The sequence below is a fragment of the Gopherus flavomarginatus genome, chromosome 2, assembly GCF_025201925.1.
Source record: "Gopherus flavomarginatus isolate rGopFla2 chromosome 2, rGopFla2.mat.asm, whole genome shotgun sequence".
Classification (NCBI taxonomy): Eukaryota; Metazoa; Chordata; order Testudines; family Testudinidae; genus Gopherus; species Gopherus flavomarginatus.
The window spans coordinates 30,136,182-30,155,216 of record NC_066618.1 but is presented as its reverse complement, the minus strand read 5'-3'; the positions used below and the strand labels follow the sequence as shown (position 1 = coordinate 30,155,216).

At 44.9% G+C, this 19,035-nt stretch overlaps 1 protein-coding gene and 1 long non-coding RNA gene across 6 annotated transcripts in view; one reads left to right on the top strand and one right to left on the bottom strand.

Moving 5' to 3' along the window:
- NRP1 (neuropilin 1) overlaps positions 1–13,247 on the bottom strand; it is a 139,405-nt gene extending 126,158 nt beyond the window's left edge. For 3 of the 5 annotated variants that reach the window (XM_050939035.1, XM_050939036.1, XM_050939038.1), the window contains exons 1-3: positions 12,755–13,246; positions 12,145–12,575; positions 8,626–8,800 (exon numbers count right to left, since the gene is read on the bottom strand). In XM_050939035.1, the coding sequence (XP_050794992.1) occupies positions 8,626–8,800; positions 12,145–12,211 (242 nt within the window). In that variant the 5' untranslated portion in view covers positions 12,212–12,575; positions 12,755–13,246. Of the gene's footprint in view, positions 1–8,625; positions 8,801–12,144; positions 12,576–12,754 lie in introns of all 5 variants that reach the window. The other 2 variants (XM_050939037.1, XM_050939039.1) reach the window with 1 other exon arrangement.
- A 1,213-nt stretch (positions 13,248–14,460) lies between these two features.
- On the top strand, positions 14,461–18,752 carry LOC127044398 (uncharacterized). Its single transcript, XR_007772484.1, has 2 exons — positions 14,461–14,595; positions 18,125–18,752. It is a non-coding gene; the product is annotated as an uncharacterized LOC127044398 (long non-coding RNA).
- The last annotated feature ends 283 nt before the right edge of the window (positions 18,753–19,035 follow it).

The window sequence follows — 19,035 nt, the reverse complement described above, 5'->3', positions numbered from 1 at the left end:
AGACCCTGACTCTGTGCTCTGTCTTTTTATAACTGACCTTGACATCACTGAGAGCTATGCACATATGAAGGCCAGAGGATCAGGACCTAAGGACTCCATGTTACACCCTTCTAACAGTGTTATTGGTTTAAAGGTATCTGATTATAGCACTTCAACATACAATTTCGCCCACCGTTCATTTAAGTATATACATTAATATTAACATCTACCTATATCAATATTATTATTGTATGTAATATAGCAGTATATAGTGACCCCAATCAAAGTTTGAAGCCCAATTGTGCTGACAATGTACATACCTTGAGTGAAAAGATGGGCTCTACTCCAAAGAAATTACAATTAATAATAAATGAAAGGAGGATACTTGTCAAGCTAAGATCCACTAGTGAAGTGAAACACAACCAATATTTTGTCATGATTTCACTAATACTTTTGAAAAAGCTCAATACCAAACAACAACACTCTGCAGAAGAAACACTTCAACAGTCTGACAATAGAGACTATTTATAACAGTTTAGATGAGCAACAAAAAAAGCCTGGCTATTACATCAAATAATCAGCAACACAATATAATTTCCAACTTCTTTCAATTTTGATTTAGTCTCTAAAGCTCATTAAAACTACCCTGAACTATCTTTAGAAACTTGTGTATGGTACTTGGCTGCAAGTACAGGCTGAGTCTATAAAACAAGAGCACATACTTTTGTATAGTTCTTATGATCCAGAGTGCATAATGAAATAAAAAAATATTACTTAGGAATAAAAGGCCCAGTCCTCAGTTGTGTGCAGGATCCACTGCAAAGATGACATTTGTGCTTCCCTGATCCTGGAGCAAGCTTGGGTCTCGTGTGACAGGTTAGAATAGCCTGAGGGGTGCGCTAAGCCAGTGATTCTCAAACTTATCTGATCATGCCCCTTTCTTTGTGTCTGTAGTAGTTTACATCGCACCATCCTGCCGCACAAGTACATATATCGATAAAAAAAAAATCAACATGTCACTCCCACTAAATATTAAAAACAGTAAGGCACTGATTCGAACAGAGCCATTTAAGTATATAGTACAGGGATGGTCAAACTATGGCCTGGGGGATGGATCTGGCCAACCACCCATTTTAATCCAGCCCTTGAGCTCCCACTGGGGAACGGGGTCTGGGGCTTGCCCCGTTCTGGCGCTCTGCTGCTCCAGCCGGGGAGCTGGGTCGGGGGTTGCTCCATGAGGCTCCCGGAAGTAGCAGCATAGACCTGCTCCAGTGCCTACATGTAGGAGCAGCTAGGGGGCTCCACTCTGCATGCAGCCCCCTCCCCAAGCACCACCTCTGCAGCTCCCATTGGCCGCAGTTTCCAGCCAATGGGAGCTGCAGGAGCAGCGCTTGGGGAGGAGGCAGCATGCAGAGCGGAGCCCCCTGGCTGCTCCTATGCGTAGAAGTTGGGTCATGCTGCTGCTTCCGGGAGCCACTTGAGGTAAGCACTGCCCGGACCCTGCACCCCTGAGCCTCTCCCCATGCCCCAGCCCTGATCCCCTTCCTGCCCTCCCAACCCCTTGATCCCAGCCCACAGCATCATCCTGCACCCCAAACACCTCATACTCAGCCCCACCCCAAAGCCCACACCGCCAGGCACAGCCTAAACCCCTTCCCACACCCCAAGCCCCTGCCCCACCCTGGATCCCCCTCCCACCCTCCAAACCTCTTGGTCCCAGCCTGCAGCATACTCCTGCACCCCAAACACCTCATCCTCAGCTCTACCCCAGAGCCTGTACCCCCAGCTGGAGCCCTCACACCCCCCCACACACCCCACTCCCCCACCCCAGCTCGGATTCTCCTTCCGCACCCTGAACTCCTGAACTCCACATTTCTGGTCCCATCCCAGAGTCCACACCCCCAACCAGAGCCCTCAACCCCTCCCACACTCCAACCTCAATTTTGTGAGCATTCATGGCCTGTCATACAATTTCTATTCCCAGATGTGGCCCTCAGGCCAAAAAGTTTGCCCACCCCGATATAGTGTGTAGCTTTCTGGCCACCCAGCTCAGAAGGCAGCGCCGCCACCAGCAGGAGCACAGAAGTAAGGGTGGCAATACCATACCAGGCCACCCTTACTTCTGTGCTGTTGCTGGTGGTGGCGCTGCCTTCAAAGTTGGGAGCTTGGCCAGCAGCCGCCACTCTTCACTGTGCCTTCTCATGCCCCCTGAATGCATTCCATGTCCCTCCTAGGGGTGTGCCTGCAAGTTTGAGAACCTTTGCTCTCAGCTCAAAGCCAAGCTAGCACTGGCCACAGGAGGGTCAGCCTGTCTCCAGCTATTGCTAGAATGCAGCAGTACTTCCTTCAGGAATGCCCACAGCACAACCTGCACACTGTCTGTCTGGACTGGGCTTCGGGACTGACCCCAGAAAGCTAAGTGTAGTATGTCCAATAATATTCTTATAAAATAATTGGCAATGAAACAGTTAACAACATATTTTATTTATGTAATTTTAAATAGTTGGCAGGGTTCTCTAAGCCTGAAGGTGGGTAATTTTTGTTTAGTCTAAATCAAAACAAATAAATACGTACATACATAAATATGGACATTATTTGTCATTGTTAGGCTTCAGTGTTAATGCCCACTGAAATGATTGGGGGGGCAGTCTGCATTTGTTTAGAGCCTGAATTTTGCTCCCACTGAAATCATTAGTAAACTACCATTATTGTAAATGAGAGCAGTAGCAGGCTCTTAAAACTATTGTTCCCATCTTTGTATCTGCAGACTCAGTGGCTCTGTCTGTGTTAGGATTTTCAGCTGGTTCAGACAGTGATCAGACATGACTCCTCCATCCCCACTGTCAACCAGTGCTGAGTTCAATTGTTCCTTTGCATGTCCTTCTAGTCAACCCACCATTTGCTACAACTGGAGTTTCATACATTTGACCCTATCTACATCAGCAAGACAGCCAAGCTCAAAACCAGTTAAAAGAGGGTGTGAGAAACCTTGTTTGATACCCATTGTCAAACCTGACTGAAATATCTAATATAGACACCATTTATAGATCAGCTATACAAGATACATGTTCCATCTTTCTTCACAACTATAGAGAACAATGACTTCATTCTGCTCCTATAGAAATCAAAGGCAAAACTCCCATTGACATTGATGAGTGCAGGATCAGACCCTACATACTTAGGCCCAGATCTTATGTTGCACCTGGAGAGGGCATTGTACAGCTGTGGGGCTGGGGAGCATTGGGCCAGTGCTTCAGCACAGCTTTGAGCAGCCCGAAGACTGCTGTAATTTGCATCACTACCAATGGATTCAGGAACTTTTCTCATAGTCAGACAATGATGGGATACTCTGGCAGTGTCCTCTTTCCCCAGCCTCCCTGACTGCACAGGCAGCTGGTGTGTGTGTGTGTGGTGTGTGTGATGCTGGAGTCACTACAGCAGCTGTATGCCACGCAAGGTTCCCCTTACACAAGGATAATCCTCAAGTGGCTGGATCCACTAGGTTTAAAGCAATTGTGCACTAACTGGAATGGTACGAAGCAGACAATGAGAATAAGGGACTGAGTTTAGACAAATGTGAATGAACGCTTAAATTCTGCAGAAACTGATGGTGTCACTAAAGCAGTGCCAGCATAGTGCCATAAATTGAGAATTGTCTTATTTTATCAACTGTAGGTTGTTATAGCTGCAGGTTTATAACCAAATTACATTGACATTATTTAGAAATGGAAAGGATGGGTGAAATGCCGGCCCCATTGAAGTCACTGCAGTGGGGTAGGATTTCATCTGATACACCTCTACCTCAATATAACACGAATTCGGATATAACGCGGTAAAGCAGTGCTCCAGGAGGGGCGGGGCTGCTCACTCCGGCTGATCAAAGCAAGTTCGATATAACGCGGTTTCACCTATAACGCAGTAAGATTTTTTTGGCTCCCAAGGACAGCGTTATATCAAGGTAGAGGTGTATATCTAAATAATCATGTTTCTTCTCCAGGTCAAGGAATTGAGGGGTTGTATTGACAAACAAACATATTTTTGCTATCTATCCTTGATTGCAATTTCTATATAATTTCTAATCTCAGCAGTGTAACTAATCCCTTATAAACCCAATTTAAAGAACAATTAACTATCAAATCTCCTCTTCTACATTTTGAATGTTTCCAAAATGAACAAATTTTCCATTTGAACTGAGCTGGCAACAGTACATACACGCTCAGTAATTGCCAAACAAGGATGATAGTACTCTCTGCATATCTAAATTATGCCAATAAAACAACTGTACTGCAGTAGTGTATCTATGTAAGCCTTGTAAAACCATACAGTTAAGTCTGACAACAAAGTTAATAATTTGTCAGTAAGGAAACCACTATTGGGCTTTTTTTATCCATCCCTCCACCTTTCTCAAGCCCTTGTCTGCTGAAGCTTCATATTCATTTTCTTAATGTTTTTAACCTAGTGTCTGTGAAATTTTTATTGCTCCCTAGATGATGATATCTGATCTGAATGTAACCATACACCTCTTTGCTCAGCAGCATTTGTCACAAACCATTATAAATTATCATGCTGATAGTTTGCATTGCTGGGAAACCAGAAAAGTTCCATAAATTTGAAGTACTGTATCAGTGACATCCTTGTTTATTTCCAGATATAAAGTTTTACAAGATTCAAGATGGCTACATTTACACAGTAGGATACTTTACGCAACACAAGACTTGTACATCCTAGCTAAGTGCTGAAAAGCATTTACAACATGCAACAAATATTCGAGCATTTTAGGTAATAGTCAATCATATGTTTTGTCTCCTCCTTTTACTTCTAATTGTGTTCCTGTCTTCACAAACAGCGGTTTGTTTGTGAGAGGGCAAAATAATCAATAAGCACAAACTTGTATTCTTTTGAAACCTCCACCAGAATTTGTGTTTCATTCTTTCCTGAAGCAGGCATGTAGCTCCCATTAATGTTAAAAGGTATCATTATGTACATTTGTGAGGAGAATACACCCTTATACTGTTATTTTTTAGGCTGCAAGACATGATTTTACACATCCTGTTGAGACAGTGTATTTCCAGAGTGCTTGTTTGGTAATTCTGTCCTTAGGATATTTTTCATTAGAGCTGCCTAAATTGTGTGAAAGTACATTTATTTAATTACTATTTTATCTTTATTCCCCAATATGATGAAAGCTGAGCCCTTCGGGATTTCTCAGAAGAAACTTGAATTTTAGTTCTGCTTACTTGAAATTTAAAATAATACAACTTCCTCAAATAAAGTATATTCACAGTGATTAAATAGATATCACATGACATACCATATGATTATTAGAAAACATTTGGGAAATATTCTTCAGTTAGAGCAAAACATAATTGCTAGTTATATTTCTACCAGGCATGTAATGCGGAACTTCCAAAATCTTAAGACACAAAGATGCTCACTAAAAGTGCCACCAGTATAGCTAATATTTACAATTCTTGAGCCTAATTCTCCTTTCATTGACACTAGTTTTACATGGGTATAAGTTCACTGGCTTCAATAGATTTAATCTTGATTTACACCAATGTACATGAAAGATAGACGAGATGCCTTGGCTCTGTTGTTGAGAATAAAGAATAACTGGACATACATCTGAAGGTCTTATTGCTTTTCTTCGTGGGCTCAGTGAGATTTCCAGGTCCTCATCATTATTCTTTAGGGACCAAACTCTAGAAGTTCTTACTCAGTCCTCACTCAGGAAGAAACAAACAAACTAAACCTCTATTGACATAAGGAGTTCAGGATTTAGTCCAAGACAACATCTGCTCTACTAGTCCAGTATAATTGTATCCAGGGCCCAGAGTTTTTCAACAGTGCCCCTTTTTAACTTCCCAGACATTTTATTTCCCAATCTCTGAATTTCTGTCTGCACGTCATATTAGCTGTTTATTAATTTCTATGGTTGCAACATTAAGTAAACTAGAGACTAGTTTGAAATGCCACATTTCTATATTACACACACAGCTGGCAAATAAATTGAAGATTATATTAGGAAATCAAAATTTGCTTAATTGCAAATAACCGTGTCATATGTTTTATTATGTTTGTTTATTGCTTTAACAAAGATCCGGTAACAGGAATATGAATTTCTTCAGCAGACAGTGAAATTTCAAACCAGACTTTTTCTTGTTGCTGAAATCATTTTTACATTAGTCAGCTAACATACAAACCTACTCACTCTCAAGTTAAATGGGCAGCCTTAAGTATAAGCAAAATTGTAGCTAGATAGTAAATAGTAGGTATCCTAAGGCTCTGCATTTAAGAGTTCACCAAATAACACTTGAACCATCATGGTCACTCCCCAAGAGTCCAATTCAAACCACTCTGCCTGCAAAGTTTCTGACCACCTGGGAACGGACCTTGCTATAGACAACTGTCAATAAATAGGGAGGTCCTTTGGGAGGAAGAAACCATTCAAGGTGAGTTACTAAGAGGGGAGAAGAAGGGAACAGGAAGTGATGGAATTGGAGAGTTCAGCTCCTTCATTGTCTAAGGCCCCAGTGCACCAAAAACCAGCTTGCATATTTAGTGCATCTCTACATAACAATGTTATTTCTTATCTAAATAGTTACGTGCTGTACATCATTTACTGTTATATTGGACTGAGATAGTTTTAGAACCGTGGGATACGTGTAATCTGCCAAGGAACACAAAAGGTTTTACCCTACAATATGTTATATTTCCTTCTCTGATATCTACCTAAACGGCAGGAAAAATTGATATCCAGATACAAACACCTCTAAAGATTAGAAACAAGCCTGTATACAGAAGGGAAATGGACCATAATGACATTTATAAAATATAGGCAAGTGGACCACTGCACATATATAACTGATTAAAGAGTTCTGAACTGTGTTGCCTGCAGTAATAACCATATTCAGAAGCATAATCTTAACCGGAAACTAGAATTGGCTCTATCAGCCTTCATGGAACTTGGAGGGAGGTTCACAGGTTGTTGGAGGGAAGAGTGTGGAGAAGGCACTAAGGCAGTCAAGTCCATGTACACATGGCTTGAATGCTAGTTGCAGTTGCAACACCTTTGTAAATAGGTACTTTAATAAACAGCCAGTTTAGTTTTACAAACATGGAGCCTTCTTTTGTTATTACCCACACATGGTATGTGAAACACTGGCCTATGCTGGATTATGCAAAACACTGAAAATTTATGAAATGTAAACCAAACTACTACATTTGGTCACTAAACAAGTTAATTCTAAGTGAAATTAACATTCATTAAGTAACTAACTCAATTTGTTATTACAAAAATTGGAACCAAGATGTGTATGATAAAAGTTAAGCACTTCAGTGTAAGCACTGTCTTTGAGTAACCTCCTCCCCACTGCATGTCACCACGTCTCCTCAGATAATGCTACATTTAGGACCTGATCCTGAGAGATGCTGAAAAGTCCTGTGAGGTGCCGGGCACCTTCAACTCTCATTGTTTTCAAAGTTAGTTTCTTAGTTGAGGACAATCAGTAACTTGCAGGATCAGCATCTGTGAGCAAGAACTGTGGTTTTTTTTTATCTGTAAAAGGCCATGCACATTTCTGGAGCTGTATAAATAATGAATAATTAAAATGTGTTATTGATGAAAGAAGTGGTCCAAGTTTGTGGACTGACTGTAATGAAACGGGGCACAATCAGACCATGGGTCATCATGTGCAAACTACCTGCGTTTCGGTCACGGAGATGGGGGTGGAAAGTACCTTCTGCTGGGCTGTTCTCATGACTGCAGAGGGGGGGAGTGAGTAAGCAAGGGGGAGGACCTCCTCTCAGCCTACTGAACTGATCAAGTAGGGGAAGCAATCTGAGAGAGACCCCTAGAAGAAAACTAGAGAGGGGAATTGTGACTATCAGACTGCTATACACTGCCCCTTTCCAATGGGTCAGAGTAATCTCTCATTTTAGACTAGATTGTTAAGAGAAGTCAGTGCTTTGAGAAAATACACACCTCTCACCAGATTGTTTGGAGCAGTTAACTAACATGAAAGAGAGAATTATTTTATGGTACTTATTTTTTAAATTAAAAACATGGAACTAATGTGTTTCATATTGTGGCAAAAATCCCCCATCCTGGTCACATTCCCATAAAATGTATTATAAAGCCACACTAAGGTATGGCTTCTCTCATCACATATAAGTAATTCAAATGTAATTTTTAAATAGTAGAAAATTATAACTTTTTCCTCTAATAATACTCCTACTAATCCACTTTTACTGTGCATGGTTCTCAAACAACTTTAGTAGTTGACTGTTTCAGAAAAGTACAAACCAAAGCTCCATCCACTGGCTCACATACACACTACCACCACTAAATGACTGCAAATACTGAGGAAAGAATATTGGGCCTCTGAATCCAGGAAAAGCAGATAGAAGGATTACAAGGTTAAATCAAAGATAATCTTGCTGGTTTTTGAGGTTTAGGAAGCACAAAACCTAACTTTAGCATCTTGGCACTAACATATTATCTGGTCCGGATTCAAATCCCTGATGGATTCATTTTACACACTATCTTGGACACAGCTGTTATTTCCCATGTAGACATCAGGACAATAGGAACATTTTTATCCACTAGATGGTGCTCTGGCGCCCTTTACCGAAGGTCTCACTTACTTGCAGTCTCTGTCTTCCAAATCAAAGTGAGGGTTGAAGTTGATCATAATTCTCTGGTATGGTTCAGGAGCCTGAATCAGCCATTCACATTTTTGGCTTGGATTATAGGAATTAGGATAGCCAGGAGAAGTAAGGTACCCAGGATTTACAATTTTTATATTATCACCGCATTTATCTGCAATGAAAACAAAAATTTCCTGTTCAGTTTATCATCTCCAATCAATCACAAATCTTCGAGTACAGCTGAATGAGTCAAGTGTGGTTAAAATGTGTTTTCTACATTTTCCTTTAGCAAACTTTTATTGCATTCTACGTGTTTAAAGTAATCTCTTACAGATCACATTTTCTGTAGGAAAGAATATAACGCAAATTTGGATGTACAGTTGTTGCTTTCAGAGTTAATCTGTGCAAATAGTGGCTCTAATTTTGAGAGGCCAAGTTTCAAAATGGTTTCTCTACAAAGGTTCCCTTCACAAATAAAACCCTCAGAGCATTAAAACACTGCATCCCCACAATTGATGTTAACACTGGCTCCGAGGGGTTTCATTTAGATTTACCTCAGAGACGTGTAATCTTATTAAGGAACAAGTTTTAAGTGGAGAGTGACTAAAAAGATGCTGTCTGACCCCCAACTATTCTGATGATAAGCCTGGTCTGTGTCATTGGCCATCGGGGAGTTGTCTTAATAGACCCCTGCTCGCTTACAGCAAAGCCTTCTTTTGTTTTATCAGTCCATAAATCTAAACAATTTAAAGTTATCTGTGCTCCTTAGATGCAGACTAACAGAGAACAAAGTGCATTTAGTGAAGCAGAAATGATTCAGTATTACTCCTTTAAGGAAGTTTGTTCATGCTTGGAGACCAGATCAAAGAAATGGAGCAGAAACAACCCTCCCTTCCTCTCTCCCCCGCAAAAAAAAACAACACCCAGGTTTATTTCTAATCGCAAAATAGTTGGAAAAGTTATCACAGTCACCAAGTGCAAGTATGAAATATAGTGGCTGCATCTTGCTCTTTTGGCAAACAATGTTAGGATTATGCATTTTAAGGAGTATTGGAAGAACAGAGAAGTAAGTAATCCAACCTGTAAGGTCATTTGATTCATTACTCAGTGCAGGTTTGCATTGTGGCTTTTTTTTATTATGGATTTTTTTGCCATAGATCTTCAGCTAAAGAAACTTTCCCTCACATACTGATATGCAATTTTCAGCAATAAAATATGAGAATAAACTACAGAAGGAAAGCGTACATGCACTAATAAATATAAATCTATATATCACTATTTCTCAATAATGGTATATACAGCTTGTAATACTGTATCTCATAGATTCCCTGTGGAAGGAAAATGTCATTCTTTGCTCTCAGCATGAATTTATAAATGTACAGAATTTTATTACAGGAAAACCAGGTCAAATGGAAATGAAAGATGAAGTGCATATAAAAAATGCATAAAGCTACAAACATCATAGAAATCATTTGCCATAAATTAGAAAGGAAGGACACAACATATATGATATTGTTTGTTCAAAAGCAAGATATTTCTAACCATATTGCTTGGGTTGGCCCTAGCCTGTTCTTTGTTTTTGTTTTTGCTTTCTAAAACAAATTGTTTATCTTTGCCAGGAACAAAAAGGTGTTGCAATCAAGAGCTCAAAATCTGCAGCTAGTGATCTCTGTGATTCGCCTGTCTGTGGTTCCAAAGGAACCTAGCATTATTTCCAATGTGCAGCAGACTTGGGAAGTGATCCTGTCTTATTAAGTCCACTACGGCTCTGTGCAAACAACATGGCAGAATCTGGCATCCGTTCAGTGGGTGAAATAAAACAGTGCTGTTCCTAGTCACTTGACAGAGTCACTTCAGAAGACATTGAAGCGGACTCACTACCACCAGTGCTGTTTAATCTGCGACTTCTGGGAAAGTGACAGTATAATAAGATAATGCGGACTGCTAGACTCCCTGGGTCTGTGAAATCTCTCCAACACTTAATTAAGAAGGGCAGTTTTCTGATGACTTTGGACCATTAGTTCTAAATAAGGTTAATGAATTAATTTAGTAGACACTAGTATTGGATGGAGGTGGACATTGGCATTAGCAGGTCTGGTAAGTTACAGAAGAGGTTAATGGCCTTGGTGACTCCAGTCTATACCTACACAGACAGCCGGCTTCTCAGACAGTTTCTTCATCAACAGCCCTCCCTATTTCTGCTCTGTATTTAAAGAAAGACTATTACCAGTAATATTGCAATGTCACCCCTACACCTCATTTCATTTAGTCCTATACGCTTTGGTTCAACCCTCATTATTTTATCACTTCTGCTGCTGCTCCAAAGTGATGCGGAAATATGGAGCAGTCATTTTACATTTACAAATAATGGCTTCAGACAGAAGGAGGAGGTTATTGTCACTCCCCACCTCCTTACCTACAGCTCACAAGGGTTAGACCAGGCTGGATCTCACTACAGATTCACAGCCTAGACTGGCACACGCTTTCTTTTCTGTTTGCTTCTGTGTCAGATCACTGGAGGGGGAATCTCTTGCTTATTAAATTAGGCAGCCTGCTCAAAATTTATTGCAAAGAGATTAACTTGCATCATAAAAATGTGATTTACATTGCTCTCCGTGCAGGACACTCCACTTGTGATCTCTTATTAAAACAATATACCACTGCAAGTGGAGGATGCTCTCTTCTTTTAATTACTTTGATTGAAAGCCTAGTCAGGCAAAAGTAAATATTTGATAATTAGTTAATAATAATTGCTCAGGATTTGCTGGGAAAGGAAAATTCACGGGAGTTCTTTCATGTCTGCTATTAAATGTCAAACAATCCTACAATTAGACCATCTTTAAAAGTGCATAATTCAGGGGAATATTCAGTGTGCCGAGGCATTGTTCAAAGGACGAAGAGCTGGTTGTTTTTAATTAGCTGTGTTTTCAAGTGTTGCCTGAAAGTAAATTAGATATAAAAGTCATTGTTATGGGATTTCTCTGTTAGAACTGAGTCCCAAGCCCTTGCAAGCCTACAGATTCCTCTGTAGACACTATTCAAGTTCCATGAGAACTCCAGACTTTTGCAACAAATAGGTTATGTCTTACTTGACCAGGCTACCTGCCAGGTAGCTACAACTACACAAGATATTTTCAATATCTACCCCTACAAAAGCCTTCCCTTTAAGGTGCTCTCATCTTGCAGATTTTAAGAGTCTTATTTAATTACCAATGAGAGGAAACATTATTACGATAATTGGCGTCTCTAATCTTGTGAAAGCGGGCTACCCTCGTCTGTATAACAGCTGAAAGGGGCTGAAAATAAAGTTGAGAGGCCGTGTGATGATTATGTGACACTGTAATGCAAATCGGGGATTTTTACTGAAAAGTTCCCCTCATCCTAGCAATCAGGTTGGTCTTCTTGCCACTGCAAAACATTTCTCATTGTTTGATTGTTATTAGAACTCACGAATGGCCCTACATCTGAAAATATTATCTGAATAACTGGAAATCAGTTGTCTTCTCTGTCACTTACCGCTCCTTAAAGCCCCGGCCAGGGTGAAGGTGAGGGCTGCACAGTGCAGGAGAAGTCCCCAGTCCATCTTCCTTTCTGATTGTAGAAGAAGGAGAGAGAAAAAAACCCACCCCTCACAGCAGACAACTCCTCTTAGCTCTTAAATCCTGCGGCTGGAGTTAGGGGCAGAACGCTAGCTCCGCAGCAGCAGCTGAGTCCCGGTGGCAGAGACGCTTCTTTTTTGTGTGTGCCTCAAGTCGCCTGTATCCCGTCAGTTAGCTTCGGTTTCCTCTCCCTTTTCCCACACTCGCTCCTTTTCCAGGCGTCGCTGCCCCTGCTATTTCCAAAGAGGCTAAAAACCCAACTGGCAACGAAAATAAAAATCCTGGCGGCTTCTGGAACCCCCCGGAAGATTTCTCCAAGGGAGGGGTCCGGCCGGGGGCGCTGGTGGTCTGCGGAGAGGAGAGAGAAATGATGAGCAGAGAGAGACAGGAGTTGTGCGAACTGCGTCCCTCCCTTCCCCAGCCAGACCAGCTCGCCTGGAACTCAGCCACACACAGAAGTTTCCCCCGCGCTGTCCCCTTTGTATGCGCGCTCGAGCAGCCCCGATGTGCCAGTGCCTGAGACTAACCTGCTCTGTAGGGGGAGAGCGCGGGGCACCAGGGCTGGCTACCGCCCGGCACCTGCAAACGGGACACTGCTGCGGCCGGGCGGGTGAGCGGCTCTGGGCGGAGGATGGGGATAGTGGAGGAGTGTGAAGCGCCAGGCGGCTCCTTCCTGCAGCCTGAGGAGGAGAAGCGCAACTCAGTGGCAATAAGAGAGGCAGAGGAGCCGCCGTCAACACAGCCCCAGTCCCCTCCCCCTCCCCGCCCTCCTCCTCAGCCCCCCAAGACACCGGCAGAAAGGAAGGAACAACACACAAACAAAACAGGCGGGGCCCTGAACTTCAGCGGGGGGCTGACAGCCACCGCCAGAGGCGGCTGGGAGGAGAGGGGCCGCCCCTTTCCCAATGGGGACGGCAAGTCCGGGGGCCAGGTAAAGCCAAGTGAAACTGACAAGGCGTGCGGAGCCCAAGTGCCGCGGGACAGAGCCGGCAGCAACGGCGCGGTCATTAGGCGGCAGGCTCCAGCGCAGACCCCCCGGCCAGCAGCCGCTGCCGCCTGCCCACCGGGCACTACCCATCACCTCGTCCCGTCACCTCCCATTCGTCGCATGGCGTGTCCGGTGCTCACACCCAGCATGGCTCAGTACCCAGCCTGTCCGTGAGCTGCCATCCGCACGCCGGGTCTCCCTCCCCTTCCTTCTCCGCGCCCCCGGCTCCAGCCTCTCCACAACCACGTTCCTCTCCCAACCGGGCTTATTGTCCACCATGGCCACTCTCGAGCTTCCAGTGCTCGCTGCCCACCATCCACCGTGCACCGTCCAGTGTTTCCACCATCAGTGCCCCCATCCTTCACTGTGCAATGTGCCCACTATCCACCGTCCAGTGTTTCCACCGTCACTGCCCCCAACCTTCACTGTGCAATGTGCCCACCATGCACCGTCCAGTGCTTCCACCGTCACTGCCCCCAACCTTCACTGTGCAATGTGCCCACCATCCACTGTCCAGTGCTTCCACCGTCACTGCCCCCAACCTTCACTGTGCAATGTGCCCACCATGCACCGTCCAGTGCTTCCACCGTCACTGCCCCCAACCTTCACTGTGCAATGTGCCCACCATCCACCGTCCAGTGCTTCCACCGTCACTGCCCCCAACTTTCACTGTGCAATGTGCCCACCATGCACCGTCCAGTGCTTCCACCGTCACTGCCCCCAACCTTCACTGTGCAATGTGCCCACCATGCACCGTCCAGTGTTTCCACCGTCACTGCCCCCATCCTTCACTGTGCAATGTGCCCACCATCCACTGTCCAGTGTTTCCACCGTCACTGCCCCCAACCTTCACTGTGCAATGTGCCCACCATGCACCGTCCAGTGCTTCCACCGTCACTGCCCCAACCTTCACTGTGCAATGTGCCCACCATGCACCGTCCAGTGCTTCCACCGTCACTGCCCCCAACCTTCACTGTGCAATGTGCCCACCATGCACCGTCCAGTGTTTACACCATCACTGCCCCCATCCTTCACTGTGCAATGTGCCCACCATGCACCGTCCAGTGTTTACACCATCACTGCCCCCATCCTTCACTGTGCAATGTGCCCACCATCCACCATGCACCGTCCAGAGCTTCCACCATCACTGCTCCCATCCTTCACTGTGTAATGTGCTGCTCACCATTGTCCATTACTCACTGCCCACCATTGGCCAAGCCCAGCGCAGTGTGTCCCCTCCCGCACCCTCACTGTCCAGTATCCACAGCCCACATCGCCGCTGTCCGCTATGATCCGTTCATCCACCCCATGTCCCACAGGCTCCGCTTTTCACCCACACTCCTCTCCTCCCGGGCAAGCCTGCCAGTCCCACAGGGACAGGTACGCGCGGGACATCAGGCTCCTGGAGCCGCACGAGAGGCTCCCCGGGGCGGGGGAGGTCACCCGGAGCCTGCGCCCGGAGACGCCCGGTGGCAGGGCGAGACCTGCCCGCTCGAGGGGAAGCTGCTCGGGGGCAGGGGACTCCAGGCAGCCCGGCGCCTCCTGCTGAGCTCGCCCGCCCCTCGCTACCCCGCCCCTCAGGCAGGCGGGAAGGGAGGGAACCGCGGGCGGCGTCTCGCGCTGAGGCAAGAAAGGACCCTTGGAGGAGCCAGTGCCCCCGAAGGAGCGCACGGGATTGGGAGAGCCCAGCCTGGCCGGGCTGGGGGTGCAGCGGGAGGGGCCCTTTCCCTCGAGTCAGCCGCAGCTCATGGAGTCCCCGCACCTGGCGCAAACCCTCCGCATCCTCTGCCCCGCTTCTCTTGCCGCTTTCCTTCCCACCCCCTGCTACTCAGTGCGCTTCCTTCCTGCTTCCCGCTCCCTGCCGCCCCCTCCCACTGCACCCCTCTCCCCAGCTCCTGCTCTGCTTCCCCTCCCCTTCCCCTCTCCCCCCAGCCTCTGCTCTGCTTCCCCTCCCCTTCCCCTCTCCCCTCAGATCCCGCTCTCCTTCCCTTCCCTCTTCTCACCCACCCCAGCTCCTGCTCCCTTTTCCCTCCCCTTCCCCTCTCCCCCAGATCCTGCTCTGCTTCCCTTCCTTCTCCTCTCCCACCCCAGCTCCCGTTCCGCTTCCCCTCCCCTTCCCCTCTCCCCCCAGCCTCTGCTCTGCTTCCCCTCCCCTTCCCCTCTCCCCTCAGATCCCGCTCTCCTTCCCTTCCCTCTTCTCCCCCACCCCAGCTCCTGCTCCCTTTTCCATCCCCTTCCCCTCTCCCCAGCTCCTGCTCTGCTTCCCCTCCTTCTCCTCTCCCACCCCAGCTCCCGTTCCGCTTCCCCTCCCCTTCCCCTCTCCTCCCAGCCTCTGCTCTGCTTCCCCTCCCCTTCCCCTCTCCCCTCAGATCCCGCTCTCCTTCCCTTCCCTCTTCTCACCCACCCCAGCTCCTGCTCCCTTTTCCCTCCCCTTCCCCTCTCCCCCAGATCCTGCTCTGCTTCCCTTCCCTCTCCAACCCCCACCCCAGCTCCCGCTCCCTTTCCCCTCTCCCCCCCAGCTCCTGCTCTCCTTCCCTTTCCTCTCCTCCCCCACCCCAGCTTCCCTTCCCCTCTCCCCCCAGCCTCTGCTCTGCTTCCCCTCCCCTTCCCCTCTCCCCCCAGCTCCTGCTCTGCTTCCCTTCCTCTTCCCTTCCTCTCTCCCCCCAGCTCCTGCTCTCCATCCTCTTCCCTCTCCTCCCTCTCCACTCCAGCTCCCGCTCCCCTTCCTCTTCCCATCTCCTGTCCCTCCATCTCCCTCTCTCTTTTCTTTTCCCTCTCCTGCCCCACCCCAGCTCCTGCTCCCTTGCCCCTCCCCTCCCCCCAGTTCCTGCTCTCCTTCCCCTCCCCTTCCCCTCTCCCCCTGCTCCTGCTCTCCTTCCCCTCCCCTCTCCTTCCCCTCCACCTCAGCTCCTGCTCTCCTTCCCTTCCGTCTCCTCCTCCTCCACCCCACCCAATTGCTCTGCCTTGCACAGTTCCCCACTTCCCATTGAGTAATCACCTGTCTGAAACTTGCTTTCTTGTGTTCCTGCAGAACAAATTCAGGTCCCTCTTTAGTTCGTGGAAATGCTTTAAAAGCTCTGCCAAGCTGGGTCTGCACTGGGGAAATGACCTGTGGCTGAGGATGTATGTCAAGCACGTTCCTTCCACCAATAGAATTTGAAAACTGTTTGTTACTGGTGTAGTGTAGGGCCAGACTCTGTTTTCAAAAAGCTTGTCAGGGATCTCATTCCACAAGGTGTTTCTTTAAAGGATGCTGTGATTGCAAGTTTGGCCCTGTTGAGAGCTAGGGTCATATTCCTAGGGTAACTGGAGAATAAATCCCTACTCACTCTAAAGATACATTTGAAATATATCTCAGACACAGTTGTGAGAGTCTGCAGGCACACACAGAGTAGTTACAAATGTGTTAGATCTGTGTTCAGAAACCATATGCAGGCTCAGCCTTCTCTGTTCCTTTGTCTCCACACTTGGGCCTAAACCCTGGACTCACTCTCAGTTGAGATCCCTCCTTTGCCTTTCTGAGCAGATTTTCCAGCCCTATTTAAGCCTTGATTTCAGGTCATTTTATCCCCAGTTTGCAGATTTAGATCAGATTCTACCTGTCTCAGAGTGTGCACTCCACTGTAGTACCAGTAGGATCACACATCCTCATTCTGTTCCCTGATTCCAGTTCTGTCATGTTCTGAACTCAGTATCTTGTCTGTATGCTCCAATCTCCTCAGTTCTTACCCATGCCAATGTCTGCAGACAGACTACAGTTCCTGGCTCAAGATTAGGCCTGCAGGCACTTCAGACTGAGATCTGGGTTTAGTTTTAGCCTTGCCTCACTTCCCCTTCTTCAATTACTCTCTGGACCCATTATATATGGTACTTATGCATTTACTTGATAGAGTGTGACGTATATTTAGTGGATAGCACATTAAGTTCACTGCATTTTTTTTCTCTTACTGACATTTCAGTAGCATGGGAGGTAGGTTAGCAACATTGCTCTGAATATTAAAACTCAGATGCTGATATTACAGCCAATGAGTTGGTGTTGTCCTTAAAACAACTGCTGGGTTGGTGCTGTGAGAGAGACTGTAACTTTTTTAGAAGTGTATCTATTTTTGTTAGTAAATTACATATTTAAGTAGATTGTTTGCATTTTTTATATATTTATATTTAAAACAGCCTCGGAAGCTGATTTTAGCTTTATTTTCACTTATTGAGCAGATACCCAGAGACTAAATATATTTAAAAGTTATACTTATCTGAAAATCTTGGCTCTCTTCCTTTAGGATTTGTGCTGTTCTATCATGTAGTCTTTATGAAGCTGAAGAGAGAATAAATCCATTCTCAACTGCGCTATTCAAGGATGCTCCAAATAAAAACCCATCTGTTTTTTGTGTTTGTTTTCCTATCAGTTTCGCAAGTTCTCTTTTTTTGTTTTGTGTTATTCCAGACTTCTTATACTATTATGTATTAACTTGTGTATTCTAAAATAAATATAATTCTTTGAATGAAAAATAAAATGTATAAGTACAGAGCAAAATAGATACGCCCCATAGGTGGAGGTGATATTCATGTGATAAATTGCAAATCCCAGTCATTAAGGTTGCTTTCACCACCTTACCTGCCCTGTACCCACTAATCCCTATCCCAGGATTTATTCCACCATTCTCCCACATGGAGAGATGTGTGCACTAGGACTGTAGAGACAATTTAGCTACACGGCAGAAGTGACCTCTGCTGTTGCTATGTGGCCTATAAAGCAGGATTCCTATCTATCTTCAGAACTGAACCAAGATTCTTGAGTTAGATAATGGGCATAAGAGTTCTGCTCTAGTATTCTGAGTGCATATGATTCAGTGTTACAGAGTGGTGCATCAATAGCCTTTTTTCTAACTGTCTTTCTGCTTCTCTCTTGCAGACACCCACCTATACACTTCTACCCAGGTGAGAGCTGCGTTCAAATGACTGATATGTGAAACCATTCTATCCATGGATCATGTATATTTATCTAAAAATGTTTAATCTTTAATCATCTAAATATACTGGCATCAAATGAAACATTCAGAAGCCTATAATCTGTAATTCACTTTTCACATTTTAGTTAGAATAGTTCCTGCTCCTGCAAATTCTTACATATGTGCTTCACTTTACATCTTCACATCAATAATGTGATTTTATAGTAGGAATGGACTAGAACAAGAAAGTCTGGATCTGAATCTAGTTCATGTCAACATTCATGAGGTGTCTAGATCTGGGTTTTGGGTTCAGGCCCATCACTGCTTTGAAATTTGAAATTTGATTTAGTGTCTAATAATACTTTGTTGAAGATTGCCAGCATTTCCATTATAAACCCACTTAGGAAGTTTATAATTCAGCTATAAAAATATTTGTCCTGGGCTAAATCATGTAATATAAAAGTCCAAATGAAAACATGGTTTTGCCATTTGAACAACAGCAGTACAGAACAACTTTGAAGATTACTCCTTTCAAGCAGTTGTGTAACTCAGAAATAAATGTAATAAAAATGAAGTTTGGCAAGTGATTAACCATGACTGTAGACATATTTATATGGTGTTATTTTGAAACAAACAACAACAAAACATCCAAGATATTTGCTCATGACAGTGGAAGTTGTGCACTGTTACTTTATATTAAAGTAATTCCATTAGTTTTAATTAAGTGCTAGCAACAAATTTACACAATAAACAACTATCTAGTAGTGTCTTAAAATCTACTTTAGTTCTAGTTCATTCTTTGTAACCTTCTCCTCTCTGATCTTCCTGTCTCTCATTTAGTCTCCCATAAAGATTGTCCAAAATGAAGCTATTG